Raw genomic sequence first — 15,830 nt, 5'->3', positions numbered from 1 at the left:
TTCTTCTAGAACTGATTTTACAATAATTTACTTTGCATTATTGTAAGATATTAAGTCAGACAACATTACAGGTATTTCAAAAGCAACAATTAAGGGTAGTATAATAATGGGTAATTCAATAATTAAATAAAAAGACTTATTTCTGTCATACATGGGAAATATCTTCCGTTGTATCACTTGCCAATGGACTGTATTTGAAGACAAACAAGCAAGATGCTTTTGATGAGACAAAAACAAACTGATGCTTCAAATCTCCATGGTACACACAAAGGATTCAGCTCTCAGTCTTTTCACTAAACACTGCACTGTGTAGCAGCACAAGCTTTAAATGTTGAAAGCTGAATAAATATTGGTTTGAAACAATAGCTCTGTTCTTCCTTACAACAGTATTTGGTCAGTTAAATTTACATGTAGTTATTGTTTAACTAGGGAACATGTTTAGGGTACAATGTATTCAGTACATCAAAGCATCACAGATATTAAGTGCAATATGTGCTTCATATTTGCTTTTCCTAATAGAGTAAGGAGAACATGTTGGGTAATTCTGACTATTTTTAATAATGTATCTTGAACTTGATTATTTTGTTTCCGGTGAGAGAGCAGTGGCAAGGCACTGAATTAAAACAGAACATGTCTTAAATAAATGAAAGTGAAGGAATGTTTTAATTCAGGGTGTGTTGAAATTGCAGATCACAGCATGCCATTAAAGAGCAAATCATATAAGGGGCATATTATAGGCCCACACATTATTTTCTGCTGTCTGGTCTCTATGTGCTGATAGTTACAAAGAGAAAAAAATACTGAGCTCTATTAACGTGTATTCATCCATTCTTTTCAACAGCCTGTCTAAAGAACTCAGAATGCATTATTTTCCAAATACAGCAGTGGTTATGCAGCGTGTAAGAGCAGTGGTCCAAACTATTTCACTAAAATCAGTCATCAAAGGACCCACAATTAATGTTAATACCATGTACTTTTTTGTATTTTTACTGCCATTTATCATAACATCAATGGATACCTACTTATCCCGCTTTACATTCTGTCTACAGTATGCTTTGTAAATAGCCCAAGCCAGGAGAGCAGTTCCTGCAATCCCAAAAACAGCGGTCAGCAGTTTCCACATTGTCACCGAATCCTCGTGCCGCTGCAGGAAGCTCTTGTAGTCAGTGGCCACGAGGATGTACTCCCGGCCATCCCGAGGGGGAAGCAGCTTCAGGACACGGCCTCGCTCAAGGACCAGCTCTCCAAACCCTGTCAATGTGGCCCCCACTCGCAGCAGCTCCTCACATTCCTCTAGGACTTTTGGCTTCTCCTGGGTTATTTCCTGAGCCACAAAGCCCATGAATCCCTCCTTGGCTGTACGCAGGCGCCGGTAAACTTGCTCCAGATAAAGGCCCGAGGCCTCCAGCGGAGACTGCACCTTCACCGACACCCCACTGCCGAAGGACACCAGGCTGAACGGTACTGTGTTCGTTGACTGCTTGTTGTTCTTCTTGGTGTGCGCCCTAATATTTTGTCGATACAAATTGAGCAAATTAAAACACAGCAAGGACCTCTTTGCAAAAATCTAACTTGTTAAAGAAATTGTAAATAATTAAACAGTAAACAGTAGACTGAAGGATGTGTGTGTTGGGGGTGGTTATGTAATTAAATACTGACCATGTCTTTGTGATGGAGTTCCACACTTTCCAGTGCTCCTGAACGATGACTCTCTGAATCACCCCAAAGCATCTTGGGACATACTGGCTGAATAGCGGCTCACCATCTGGCTCAATTTGTCCTGGAACACAAACAGCGTGGACATCACATACTGCCACTACACATCACTTTATATATATATATATATATATATTCAGTATATATTTATTTACTTCATTGTTTACTCATGAAAGTCTGCAATTCAGACCTTACATTACCCAGTCAACACAGAACTCAGTAATTAAATAGGTTTTCTTCATAATTCAATACACTGAACATAAAGAATCCCCATCTCCCAGCTAACTTTAGAGAACTAAAGACAAACAAATGCTGGAATAAAAAGCGTTATAATAAACACTAACAATAAACAAAGCATCAGTTGAAACCTTGTTCTCAGACTACAGTTCATATTTTAACTTTACACCATTAGAAACGTGTACCTTCAATTGCAACATACTGGAGACGTTTGTGGGGTGATGCTTTAAGAATCTTTAATAACTCTTCATTAGGCTGAAACTTCGGTATTTCCTTGTGTATATAATAAATAAAATAAGAAAAGAAACAGGATATGTTAATGGTCATTAATTTATGTATACAACTGGGAAATAACTCAGAGATAAACACAAATAAGAATTGTGAGATTGAGGATGTTACATTGTTTCAGCCCTTATAAGATTGCAAATATGAAGTACAGTATTAATATTGAAATGTGGGAATGTTTCTACGTGCATTTTGAGTGCTGATTTCTGCTTTTAAATGCAGGATTTAAAATAAGTAATTGTAATACATCATTCATCATAAATCTGACATCCAGTAAGGTAAGGATATTACATACTTCTTCAAAAGAAAAAAGAAAACTTCAGGAGGAATACTTTCATAATACTGACGTATGAATACCCCTCCTATTTTACCTTAAGCTTTTGGATTTCTTGTCTCTTTTGTTTGCATAAATGATAAAACAGCCCAGAGAAGGCGAAGCTGGATCCCACACAGATTAAAGTCAGCGAACTGATGGGAATATCACTCATTGTGTTACTGGGGAAGGAAAGAAAAGTACCTTTTTAAAATATTTGTGTATGATATTCTCAAAAGATCTGCAATACGAACGATGCATACTTGTAAATAAATAATGTTATTATAACAAGAAATATTAGATACTACTTACGCATAATATGATGAGCTACAAACAACGCAACAGATTGTATACATACCCTACCCTGGATTGACACCAGGTGGTTTTTACAGAATCTACTCGTTTCCAAAACATGTTTCCAATTCATTCTTATTCTTATTGAAATCAGTATCTCATGATTGTTCAGTAAGAACTATCTTGAAATGCAATGATCTTATCCGACCCCTACACACCAGTGCAGTTATATATGTTAAGAAAACAGTACTTTTCACCACGTGTTCAACAGTAACGTACGAATGAAATACGGCATTTTAACTTACAAGAGTATTTAACGATTTATATTGAATGATAAACAAACATATCAGTCCGTCCAAACTTGTATGTGAAAGTAAAAGTCAGGCAGTACGTGTACGTTTCGCTTCCTCTTACATTGCAAGGTTGACCCGTGAGTTGCATTGCATGGTGGGGTATGTTTGTAATGGTGTATTTTAAGATCTCGCCACTGGAGGGCAGCAAATGTCAATGTATTTTCTACTGAAGGTTATTGTGTCCCGCTTAAATGTTTCTCTTTCTGTCGTGTATGAGAATGAGAAACTGTTCAGATTATAAAGCTTTTTAATTATGTATTCACTATTAACCTATTATTTACTATTAACGCTTTGAGTCTTTTTGGGGTCAGTTATTACCATGGTTTTAAAATATTTTGGGAAAATCAGTTGCTTGGCTATGCACATTGATAATCAAATATGAAGTTTAAATGAAATACATAATACTTTCTGTTGCTTTTTTACTTAGGCCTAACATAGCTTAGTCATGTGTTGTATTAAATGAAAATGTGTCTATAAGAGAATACCAAAATCCCTCTTTCAGTCATGCTTTCTTTACTTAACAGTGCTCTGTATGTAAACATTATCTATGATTTACAACAGTGGGTCCCAACCCCCAGTCCTGGAGGACCCCCTACCCTGCTGTTTTTTGTTCCAAATGAGCTCTCAATTACTTAATTGAATGAATAATTTACTAAATCAGAGCTTTTACATTGTTTTAAACAGTAGGAGGTTTACATTAAGTAAAGACTAGTATAAAGACCGTATTAAAGAACCAACTCTTTCATTACACAATTTCAAAAGTAAAATCTAAGCAGATTGATACTTCAATTAAGTAATTGAGAGCTTGGCTGGAACAGAAACCAACAGGGTAGGGAGTCCTCCAGTACCAGGGTTTGGAATCCCTGATTTAGAATACGAACTGTAATTAACTTCCCGCTTGTGAAAATTAATCTCACTGAATGTTCAGCTTCAGTAACTGAGCAAACAGTATAGTTCCTGTTCGTAAACTGTAGACAAAGAAAGAGCTACATGATTCCTGGAATAGAATTGGAGTAAGAAGAACAGAAGGCACGTTTCTTCAGTCACCGGAGCATACAATATTCTGGACCTTTTAAAGCAATAAAATAAAAATAATTATGATTTACAGAGTTTCACTTTCACTGCTAATAATCAACAGCATTACTCTGCCCCTTAGCCTGGTCAAATGCAAGGGTCCGGTCTCAGGTAAGCAAACAGACTACTTTTACCTACATAGATCTGCTGACTTTAAGACATGGCATCGTATTAAATGCTGGTGGAAAATGATTTTTTAGTCATGAGGATAGAATGTTTTCTGCCTGATTTAATTGTAGGTTAGTGTATGTATTGACTTTTTGTGTGTGTATAGAGAGATAGCTATCTATAGCTTTTCTAATTCTGTAGCCTTCTACACATAGCTAACTAGCAAAAACACTACTATATATATATATATACACTCACCTAAAGGATTATTAGGAACACCTGTTCAATTTCTCATTAATGCAATTATCTAACCAACCAATCACATGGCAGTTGCTTCAATGCATTTAGGGGTGTGGTCCTGGTCAAGACAATCTCCTGAACTCCAAACTGAATGTCTGAATGGGAAAGAAAGGTGATTTAAGCAATTTTGAGCGTGGCATGGTTGTTGGTGCCAGACGGGCCGGTCTGAGTATTTCACAATCTGCTCAGTTACTGGGATTTTCACGCACAACCATTTCTAGGGTTTACAAAGAATGGTGTGAAAAGGGAAAAACATCCAGTATGCGGCAGTCCTGTGGGCGAAAATGCCTTGTTGATGCTAGAGGTCAGAGGAGAATGGGCCGACTGATTCAAGCTGATAGAAGAGCAACTTTGACTGAAATAACCACTCGTTACAACCGAGGTATGCAGCAAAGCATTTGTGAAGCCACAACACGTACAACCTTGAGGCGGATGGGCTACAACAGCAGAAGACCCCACCGGGTACCACTCATCTCCACTACAAATAGGAAAAAGAGGCTACAATTTGCACAAGCTCACCAAAATTGGACAGTTGAAGACTGGAAAAATGTTGCCTGGTCTGATGAGTCTCGATTTCTGTTGAGACATTCAGATGGTAGAGTCAGAATTTGGCGTAAACAGAATGAGAACATGGATCCATCATGCCTTGTTACCACTGTGCAGGCTGCTGGTGGTGGTGTAATGGTGTGGGGGATGTTTTCTTGGCACACTTTAGGCCCCTTAGTGCCAATTGGGCATCGTTTAAATGCCACGGCCTACCTGAGCATTGTTTCTGACCATGTCCATCCCTTTATGACCACCATGTACCCATCCTCTGATGGCTACTTCCAGCAGGATAATGCACCATGTCACAAAGGTGGAATCATTTCAAATTGGTTTCTTGAACATGACAATGAGTTCACTGTACTAAACTGGCCCCCACAGTCACCAGATCTCAACCCAATAGAGCATCTTTGGGATGTGGTGGAACGGGAGCTTCGTGCCCTGGATGTGCATCCCACAAATCTCCATCAACTGCAAGATGCTATCCTATCAATATGGGCCAACATTTCTAAAGAATGCTTTCAGCACCTTGTTGAATCAATGCCACGTAGAATTAAGGCAGTTCTGAAGGCGAAAGGGGGTCAAACACAGTATTAGTATGGTGTTCCTAATAATCCTTTAGGTGAGTGTATATATATGTGTGTGTGTGTGTGTTCTGTTTATTATTAGGTTTTCTTAGTAACAGGATTAGGAGGAAGTTAAATTAACAGTTGCAGACATTACCACTAGTAAAAGTACATAGGAAAAAGTAAAAACAGTGACTGATTTATGTTTTGTTGCTAGTACACATCACCCAGAGTTATTACTAGGATTTTTATTCTATTGAAATATATCTTAGCAAGAAATTGTCTGACAACCCTCTCCACAATTTAAGAAAGGGAGAGATAAAAAGATGAAATCAACTATTCTGTCCTTTTTCTATGGCAATCTGTATAATGAAGAATGTTATATTCCAGATTTAACCACTGTGGCTGCAATAGAAGAAACTGTTACGCTTGATGAATTAGACATTCTAATTCAGATACTTTCTAACATGAATGCTGTTGGTTATGCACCACCCAGTGATTCATTCCCAACTAGTGATGATCAGGAATGGCCTACAGCTAATAATGTTTTCAGTCCTGGCTCAGCAACGCCATCTACACCTGACCCTGCGATCTCACAAGGGATTTCTCTTCAGCTACCAATAATTTTAGGAACACCCCAAGACGGTGGAACAGAAATTCCACAGACCTCCTCAATACCTGCTTCTGCTGCAATGTCTTCTGCAGCTCCACGTTGGGATTCCACAGACACCATTAACCCCTGGGGGAATTCTGAAGAGCAACAGTCGGCTTCCACAAAGCCAGTCTCTCGCCTAATGGATTTTCTCGCAGACCCGATGACGTCTGAGGCGGCGTCACCTATACAATCAGAATCTACAGCCTCTGATGCTAATACTAAAAGTCTGACTGTAACTTCACAGACTTCATCTGGAGATTTCACCTCATATGCCCAGCAATACCACACTTTACCCACAAGGGGACAGTTCTCATCGTCATTCCCCTTCTCACCATTTACATCTACCTCGGAGAAAACAGACAATAACCCGGATGGAACAAAGAGCTGGTCTCTACCTTTCTCTGTGTCACAATCAAGGACACAAGGCATGGCGGGGACCGATTCCTCTGACACAGCCACTCTGAAATCAGATCCTGCCCATGAGACTACAACAGAGCAGCCGACCTTCTCCTCACTTCTTCCTTCCACATCAGTAGAAAATGACCAAGAAAACATTACATCAGAAATGCAGTATTCTCCAGACACTGAAAATGCAAATGGATCTACATGGATTCTACCTTTAATCTCTAATGGAGGTAGCATGAAGACCACTGGTTCCAATATGCTGGGGAGCGATGATTTTACAGTTTCAGAGAAAACAACATCAGCTGAGCCACCCACTGGTGAATTAAAAACAGTTCATCCAGGGCTATCATCCACATCAGAGTCTGGGCCATCTGTAGCTCCAAGGACCATGACACAACTTGCGCTGTTGACCTCAGACACTGCTAAAGATAAAACTACTCTTAAGGAGCTGTTAAGCTTTTCAGGGACCACAGTCCTTGCAAGAACACATTCACTACTGTCAACTGCCAGGACAACAATACACACTGGGAATGTGTTAGACAGTTTCACGCCTGGGAACGCTTTCACTCCCTCCATCTTGTCAGAAAATGGTGCTCCTTCTGACTTGTTTTCTGTTGGCGATGCAACAATGAATCAAACATCAACATCCTTGTCCACATTGTTAGCCTCTAGAACAGAAATGATCCCATTGACATATTCCACGACTAGGACGACTGCATTAGGACCAGCAGTTACAAGTTTGGAAAATGAAGTGACCAACGTGTCACCTTCTTTGACTTCAGAGAGAACTATGACACAATACCATACAGAAACTGCAGGCCAACTGCAAACCACCCTGCTGCCCCCTGTTTTAAATATTACAACATCAAGGACAACAGTAGTCAATACAGATGGTTCAAAGAACTCATTTAAGGCTGTAACTGCATTTCAGTCAACAGCAGAAGCAGATATTCTAGGTTTGCCGGTTGCCAATACCACACATGTATCCCTTTCCGCACCACTATCTAATTCTGAGAACATAAAAACATCATCCAATCTTTGGTCTACCTTGGCAGCTAAAATGAGAGATAATGGAGGCCCTGACCCACAATTCACTTCAGCTCCTAGACAGACAGGAGCAGCTATCACAGAAAACATATTTCTTTCCTTCTCTACATCAGAAACAGGTGACAACGGAATATCCGCATCATCTCAGCTGTCGCCCAGTACTGCTCAGGCAGAAACATCAGTTTCCTTGTCATTTTCTGAAGCTTCAAATGTACCATTCACAGGGGCAGAGTCAAGAACATCAGAGACAATTAACACAGAGCTGCTGTCCACAGTAACACCAGCAGCAGCCAGAACTGTTCCATACAACACAAATAGTCTTCCAGTTACAGATCCATCACTTCTGCACTACATTTCAGAAGCTGGGATCAAAAATATAAATGAAAGCTTATCTACTCAAAGCACCCTGGATGATTTGAGTACAACATCACACTTTCCCCAACCAATAATAAAGGACTCAACTGCAAGTAGGATATTTATTTATTTATTTATTTATTTATTTATTTATTTATTTGTTTGTTTGTTTGTTTGTTTGTTATATGTGGGAAATACATACATCTGTTGTAACAAATTAGCAGTATTAAATAATAGTTTTTATGCTAATTAATTGAAAGCGTTATGTTATTTAGCCAATAATGCATATGGCTAACTGTCTTTTAAAATAACATAAAAAAGAATCTGAGGTGACAGTGTGAGTTTTAAATCAAACTTTGATTGATTGACTGATTGATTTTTACTTTATGTTTTGGTAGAGAATGTTCGAGCAATTCTTCAGGTATCACTTCGTGGCACGAGAGATTTCAAATACTACGACACAGTAGTTGCCTTCATAACACAGGTCAGTAACTTAGTCAATTTTAAATGTTTTTCCTTTTTATCTGGATTACAGCCCACTTTATTGTACTCTGCTGTACTGCACAGAGGGCAACAGCATATTTTTTGATCCCCTAAAATGTAACCTTAATTTGCCACAAGCAAAAGCAGTCCAAAAATATGTAACTGCAATTACAGTTTTTTGTTTTGTTTTTGTTTTTACAGTGCATAATGCATTTGTATTTTGTGTTGATACTAGTGCACTTTTGTAATGCTTGTGTAAACTGTAAATCGCCCTGAAAGCATCTGCCAAGAAGATACATAAATACGTATATACATACATATATTTTGTAATTCCCCCTTTTTTAAGGGTGTCTGCTAATAAATAAATAATAATAATACACAATAATAACATACTATGTATTTTAATTGTAACCTGGAATCTATTATTTGTGCTCAATGTGTTGGGAAATAATAGAATTGATGATGTGAGTTATACAGTTGTTGTTTGTTGCTTTGCAGTCATATTATGAGGAATAATTATACACTGACAGTCCAGCCTTGATATCATCATTGTGGCAAAGTTCAACCTTGCTTCAGATCTTTACTGTTTACATTGATGTTTTTTTCTGTTGAGGATTTCTCTGATTTATCTTTGCACTCAATTAATCATTTACAACTCCAGACCAACATATCAGTAAAAGTACAGACTACTGCCGCTTGCTTCACATCACAGTACGGGACATATGAATGGAAGAATGTTTACATATAATCAAGAGGTAATTATTTGCTGGCTTAATAGATGCCGAAATGCTGATATATATATACAAAATGTTCTTATTAAAATTGTAGATCAGTTGTTTTTGTCAGTTGGTCTAGAGAATGACGAGCTGCATTTTGGCAACAAGGACAGCAGGTGACAAGCAGATTAAATTGACATGGCATGAGCTCCCTCAGAAAAAAAAAACTAACCAAATTTATCTCAGAGAAGCAAAGGCTGGGGGTTTTGCCACTATCACAAACACACACACAAATTACCCCGAAACAAATATACATGTTGCTGTACTGAAAACAATGGTTAGAAATTAATGAAAGGTGGTGTCACAATCATGATTAATGTAGTTTGTTTTCTTGTTAGTAAGACAACGTCAATTTTGTCAGTGTTACTTCAGCTGAATGTATTTTACAATTGTTCCTTTTGGTTTCCAGTGTCATTTGAGTGACAAGTATCTGTGTCAAAACTAACAACAATAACATCTGCTTTCTTCTTCCATTTTCTTCTAAAGATGATACTTCAGTTTCCTGGGATAGATAAAAGCATTTCTGTGAGATGGCTGGCAGGGAAAGAACTGGACAACTGAGTCAGACCTCCCCACTAAGCGGTTCTTCACTTCAAAACCATTAACACTTAAGTGTGTGTTTCTTTGTTTAATTTAATCTAATTGCTAAACAGTTCAGTCAGGAAAACACCATTTATAAACTGTCTAGTAAAGTTTCGAGATTTGCTTAAATCACTACATTATAAACATGTTGTTCTATTAGATGATTTGCTCTTTGTCCTTTTTCTATATTCCTATCCTACCATTTAAGCTGTTGATAGATGATGAGTCTAACTGAAGGCAAGACCTGGGCAGGAGGCTGTGCATAAGCTAATCACTAGTTTAATTCATAGGTGTTTGAGAAATTAAATTGCATTTGTCCTCAATCAATTATTGTTTTGATGTAATCCAGTGGTGCTGGGATATACTGTAAATAGAATCACAACTTGTACATGTCAACCTTATTGATATTAATCACAGCCAATCTGCAACTTAACCCATCTCGACTAACACAAATGCAATCTTAATGCTAATGGAAGTCAAAGTTAGCTGGGGAATCTAACTGCAAGAAAACCTTAAAATTAATTCCAGTACAAATTTGAAGGCAAATATAAAGTATATTTTTAAATTAATATTAAAACAGCTGAGAGAAACTAAGAAAACTACAGAAAGTATAATTTCAATTGGTTGTAGTTTGATATCTGATTCACATTTTACTTGTGAACAAATACCTCAATGTTCCATTGTGTGTGTATGTGTGTGTGTTTGTGGGAGGGGAGGGGTCTCTAGAAATACCTATTAATTATTTACACATGCATCACTTGCAATGGTTATACTTATTAACAACTTTCAATTGTCATGGTTTTGTGTAACAGTTTGTCCCCCTCGCAGTACAGTTATCCCCCCTTTCTGACCCACTCACCAGCTCTGATAACTAGTGTTAGTTATTGAAGTTATGCCAAATTATACTGTGTATTTCTATACATTTAACCTCAGGTTACCAGTCACCATCCAGATACACCATGGTCACCACCAAGTCCACCCATTGGTTATCAGCTTACTCAATCATGGAATATCACATCGAGATACCACACAGTACTATATAGATCACTTGAATGTCAGGATCTAGCCTCCAATTCACTCAACCTCTCTTTTTCCATTGTATCTACCTGTAGAGCACACCACACCTCAAGGCCCCATTGACCTTGTTTGCATTTTAATGTCTTGCTTAAACACATTGAATGTTTAGCATTCTGTTACACTTAATCAAAGACTGGCATGGATGCTTAATTAATTATTGATCTACATTAAACAGTTTATTGATCATGTAAATGACAACATACAACTATTATTGTTACAGATAGTCCCAGACAACAGAGGTTCATACCCAATCCCCACAGAACAATGATCATTCATACTGTCTGCAAGTACCAGAACATCCACCCACTTCAACTAAACCGATTTTAACATTTTCATATACCTACATTTTTTCACAATCACGTGAAGAATAAAAAAGGGGTGTGGGGGGGGGGGGGGGGATGCATGAGAACAATTTGTCTAAAACTATGAATAATTGGAGACAGCCTAAAATGTTTTTTTCATACAGTGCATAAACAAATAAGTGGCAGCTAACGTCCCTAACGTATTGTAGCGTTTTAGCTTATGCACAGAGCACTTCTTTTACAACAAACAAACAGAACAAGAAAAAAAAAAAAAAAAAAAACACATCTGACACTTTTTTAATGGCCAGCCTGTGTTTAAATACTGGCTCTTCAACTGCGGACGTGTCTGCCCGCCTCCACATTGTGGCCAATTACTGATCTATCAGCGCCCCGGCACAGCTGGTCCCCCCGGGTGCTGCTGGTCATTCATTTCAGATGACTGAGTTTACAGTGTAAGCAGGATGTCGGCTACATACTAAATAACCGGTCAAATACATTTTCTGCTGGGCGTTTTGCTCGGTGAGTATTTGAAATCAGAGATGGCAGATCAGAAGGATTCACCTGGAGACCCACAGCCGCTGGAAGAGGCAGAGTTCCTGCGAGTTTTGGCCGAGATCGGGGGTAAAGAGCGCATTTTCCTGGTGACCGACGCGTATGAGGGCGAAAGCGGCAAACAGCCCTGCGTGTTTACAGAGTTTTTAAAGGACGTGTTTCATGCCGCTTGCGTGGATACACCCAGCAGTAGCAGCAGTGCGACGCAGGGCGCTGGAGATGCAAACGCCTCGACTCACCACAACGGCACGGCTAGTTTTCCAAGCCGGAGCGACGAAAGGAAAAGTGGAGACGAAAACGAGCCAGGCAGCCACTGTGCGGGTAACCGTGCACCCCACACACCGTGGACCCCAAAGCCAAAGGCCGAACCATCTCCAGCTGGGAGGCCGGGGGAATTGGATGACCGGCCTCCACAAGGGAGAAGGGAGCACCCGGCAACCAGCAAGACGTGTCCTGCGGGAGAGCGGCCCATAAACTTTGCGCTCATAGTATTTCTATTCAGACACGAGTTTGTGAATAGCAAGGGGAACAAAATGCGCCTGAAAGAGATCCTGAAGGACGTCCGAGGTCGCAGCCGGGGAGCTGGTGAGCGGCCGGCGGTGCTCGGGCTGCTCCACGCCAGTGCCGAGAGCGGAGAGACCCACCAATCCGTCCGGGATCTGGATCACATGTTGCGGTCGGTGTTCAGAAAGCAGCCTCGGGAGTCGGTGTGGGTCGGCCCCTTCATACCCAACAACACAGACGGGACGCTGGAGATCAAGAGAAATCTGTGCAAGGCTCTGCAAGCCTCCCTTTGTACAGGTCAGATATTTAATACACTTGCATTATAGTTAACTCCTTCTCACCCAGGTTAGTAGTGTATCATGGGGAGGAGACAGTATTCAGCATGACATTAGTGTTACAGATGAAGGGTATTATAATTTAGACTAATCTGTTTAACAGTAATCATTTGATATGGCCGTTAGTATATTACAGTGGCCTGCTGGTAACTTTGCACCTATTCGTTTACAATATAGATAAGAGCAAAATATATTTTTTAATATATAAATGATGGATTTTGTGCAAAGGATATTCATAGCATGGTATTCAATTAAATACCTTTAATCATATAGATTTATTTAGGCTTCTCTGTTATTTCACCACCATTCTCAAATTATGTCAAAGTATTGATCTATTGATCTGGGGCAAAATAATGTAGATGCATTTTTATAAAATAATTGAAGTTACTCTTAAACCCAGGGAAGTGTGTTAAAAAGTGATGTTTTTCCACATCTTTTAACTTCTCACAAGTGACTGTGAACTGCCCAGTATTGCAGATATAAGTGACACTTTTCATATGAAGGGGGACAGGGAAAACATACAGATCTGCTTCTACACACAGCAATATTTTACACATTCCCCTTGTAGATGACGACAAAGGAGATGAGACTGCCCTCCCTGGAGTATTGCAGTGTTTCCCCTGGTGCAGAACAAATCAAAGGAGATGTGACCACAGCACCTCAGTAAACAGACGCCAAGGTACTAATTCCAGTGCACCATTAAGGATGAAGTTATTGCTTTGTATGATGTATACTATTCTTCTTAAACGTAGTTTAGTTTAAATCACTGTGTATTCCTACTCTTGTGCAATTCCCTTGTGTACATGTAATAATACAAAAGTGCATCAAATAATTCCTATCTGAGTGCTTGTCATTCCTGAACACACATTGTATTTTACTGTTGTGTGTGGAAAAACCCTTTCAGTATGTTTATCTGTTATTATTACATTTTAATGCCATGGACAAGTCTATTATGGGGAGACAAGGTGCAAGTAATGTAATGTTCAGGAAGTTGTATTATTCTGCTAATAAATAATATTATTATTATTATTATTATTCTTTGACCTGTGACATAGATGGGAGTTGACTTGAATGATGTATATATGATTTTTCTCATGGGCTTTCCTTTAGATAAACCCCAAAGTAAGGAAGAAGGAATCCCACTGAAGACCGTCTCCATCTCTGATCTCCAACAGGTTGAATGCAGAGCCAACAGACATGAGAGCCAGACTTAAACATCTCCTAGGCAACCACTAATGCCAGCACCCTTCAGGATCCAGCATGTACAAGGATACTTCCAGACCCTAATTAAATGTGACGTGACTGGAACCTGTGATTTAATAATTTGCACAATTGAACATATTTGAATACTAGTGAAATGCCGAGCTGGTGAAAGAGACCCTGTTACGTACAGTAACAAAGACTAAAGAACTGCTCCAGTATCTCAAATAGTAACTTATCCTGACCCTTCTTCTGTGATCACACAGGCCTGTGCGCACTGAGGACTTTAAAAGGAGATACTTTAAGTACTGGAAAACGTCTAAAATTTCCAAAATCTCAGAGCCCCTTCACAAGCATATATCTGCAATAGATGCACCTTACTGTATCCCTCTGTAATCTGTCTCAGTATCAATATACAGTATTATGAATCCACTATGAACTTATATGATGCCATGTTGATATTATAACATGTGCCAGAGGTTGAGAACTATATACAAATATGCTGACAAACTTCCGGTAGAGAAATCTAGATCTGGATTAAATCAAAGCTTAGATCCAATCTGCTAGCCTGTAATTCCTTCATTTGGCAGAAGTTTCAAGTTTTCTAATCTTATTTGTTAAATTATTGCTTTGCAGTGATAACCAATTATAATTGCATCTAATTTACTGTTGAGGTGTAATTTATTTATAGTGCTTCTGGTATCTGAACATATCCGATTAGAAGAAAAATGTAACTATGTAACAACTGTCAGTGTCTTTCTGGTGATGTTCAGAGTTGTGGAAGATTGATTCAACTCTAAGAGAGTTTACAATGATTTCTGCTAGTAAGTAATAATCCAGATCTTTAGTCAGATCAGTGTATTGGTACATAATGTTCAGGATTATTTTTTTTATTATTATTTTTTTTATATCATTGGATGTATTGCTTCTATTTTTAAAGAAAGTTGTTTTATACTTACACCTTTTACATAATTGTTGTATTGCTAACTATAAATTGCTATAAACATTGAAGCTTAAGCCCCAAATCAGTGATCAGCTAGTAAGCATGATGGAAAGCAATGATGAAAAACCAAAACATTGAAAGTGCAAATCTACTCTTTTGAAGTGACAACATTTTGAATTAATCTTGTGTATAATGTTTTCTAATTCATAGAATTACTGCTATGTTACACATTATTTTATTCATGTGCTAATCTTACAAAATAGCAGTTTTGGTTATCAAATAGTTTAGTCTACTTTAATATTTTTTAATCTGTGTAAAACTGTTTTAATATGTGTTACAAAATGCTGCTATTTGTCTTATTTAATTTGATTAAATTTCTAAATTAAAGCTGTTCTGTGTATGTCTGTGTTTGTCATATCAAGCTCAAATTATGTTTTTATTGCTAGTTTTTATTTTTCCAGTCTGCCTTATCACTGTTTTCAGCCAGAATTGGAATCTCTCAAAACTTCCTACAGCAGAAATAAAATGTTTCCCCAACTTTACACATTACATTCACATTGTATTTCTGTACATTTCTGAAGTAATCTGAAGTGAGAAGAGTTTCAACAACACCAGGACACCAAATAATAACAACAACAATAATAATAATAATAATGGTCTTGCAATAGGCAGTTACAATTGCGCTTATGTAAGATCCACTTGAATTAGTTGTTTTGTTTCCAAAGTGGAAAAATATGTATCTTGACTATACAACTCATAGGATTCAATCTTACACATTTTATAGGAATTATTACAATGTCGGCGATTACAAATAACCTACAAAATG

At 38.3% G+C, this 15,830-nt stretch overlaps 2 protein-coding genes and 1 long non-coding RNA gene across 6 annotated transcripts; 2 read left to right on the top strand and 1 right to left on the bottom strand.

Annotated features, from left to right (window-relative positions):
* Window positions 1-644: 644 nt before the first annotated feature.
* Window positions 645-3,300, bottom strand: mul3 (mitochondrial E3 ubiquitin protein ligase 3). Of its 3 annotated transcripts, none has more exons than XM_066709246.1 (5): window positions 3,260-3,300; window positions 2,610-2,733; window positions 2,139-2,226; window positions 1,660-1,780; window positions 645-1,505 (listed from the first exon to the last, which is right to left on the bottom strand). In XM_066709246.1, exons 1-5 carry the CDS (start codon window positions 3,289-3,291, stop codon window positions 1,019-1,021), a joined length of 852 nt encoding a protein of 283 aa, XP_066565343.1. In that variant the 5' UTR covers window positions 3,292-3,300; the 3' UTR covers window positions 645-1,018. The 3 variants fall into 3 exon arrangements, with proteins under 3 accessions (XP_066565343.1, XP_066565344.1, XP_066565342.1); XM_066709247.1 differs by having other exon boundaries at window positions 3,151-3,277; XM_066709245.1 differs by lacking the exon at window positions 3,260-3,300 and adding an exon at window positions 2,864-3,008.
* Window positions 3,301-6,234: 2,934 nt separating this feature from the next.
* Window positions 6,235-10,759, top strand: LOC136754085 (uncharacterized). The gene is made up of 3 exons (XR_010817529.1): window positions 6,235-8,363; window positions 8,649-8,734; window positions 9,996-10,759. It is a non-coding gene; the product is annotated as an uncharacterized LOC136754085 (long non-coding RNA).
* Window positions 10,760-11,769: 1,010 nt separating this feature from the next.
* Window positions 11,770-15,391, top strand: LOC136753274 (uncharacterized protein C2orf72). Of its 2 annotated transcripts, none has more exons than XM_066709243.1 (3): window positions 11,770-12,823; window positions 13,430-13,540; window positions 14,037-15,391. In XM_066709243.1, exons 1-3 carry the CDS (start codon window positions 12,010-12,012, stop codon window positions 14,039-14,041), a joined length of 930 nt encoding a protein of 309 aa, XP_066565340.1. In that variant the 5' UTR covers window positions 11,770-12,009; the 3' UTR covers window positions 14,042-15,391. The 2 variants fall into 2 exon arrangements, with proteins under 2 accessions (XP_066565340.1, XP_066565339.1); XM_066709242.1 differs by having other exon boundaries at window positions 11,773-12,823; window positions 13,972-15,391.
* The last annotated feature ends 439 nt before the right edge of the window (window positions 15,392-15,830 follow it).

This window comes from Amia ocellicauda, chromosome 7 (genome assembly GCF_036373705.1).
Source record: "Amia ocellicauda isolate fAmiCal2 chromosome 7, fAmiCal2.hap1, whole genome shotgun sequence".
Lineage (NCBI taxonomy): Eukaryota > Metazoa > Chordata > Actinopteri > Amiiformes > Amiidae > Amia > Amia ocellicauda.
This window is presented reverse-complemented; position numbering and strand designations above follow the sequence as displayed.

What these genes read in the sequence shown, in the direction of transcription:
- LOC136753274 (XM_066709242.1), top strand. Translation starts at nt 12,010, where the DNA reads ATGGCAGATCAGAAGGATTCACCTGGAGACCCACAGCCGCTGGAAGAG. An exon ending in GCAAGCCTCCCTTTGTACAG is followed by an intron (nt 12,824 to 13,429) that starts GTCAGATATTTA and finishes TTCCCCTTGTAG; the next exon opens with ATGACGACAAAGGAGATGAG. An exon ending in CTCAGTAAACAGACGCCAAG is followed by an intron (nt 13,541 to 13,971) that starts GTACTAATTCCA and finishes GCTTTCCTTTAG; the next exon opens with ATAAACCCCAAAGTAAGGAA.
- mul3 (XM_066709245.1), bottom strand. Translation starts at nt 2,907, where the DNA reads ATGTATACAATCTGTTGCGTTGTTTGTAGCTCATCATATTATGC. An exon ending in CCAGTATGTTGCAATTGAAG is followed by an intron (nt 1,781 to 2,138) that starts GTACACGTTTCT and finishes TTTGTGTTCCAG; the next exon opens with GACAAATTGAGCCAGATGGT. An exon ending in AACTCCATCACAAAGACATG is followed by an intron (nt 1,506 to 1,659) that starts GTCAGTATTTAA and finishes ACAAAATATTAG; the next exon opens with GGCGCACACCAAGAAGAACA.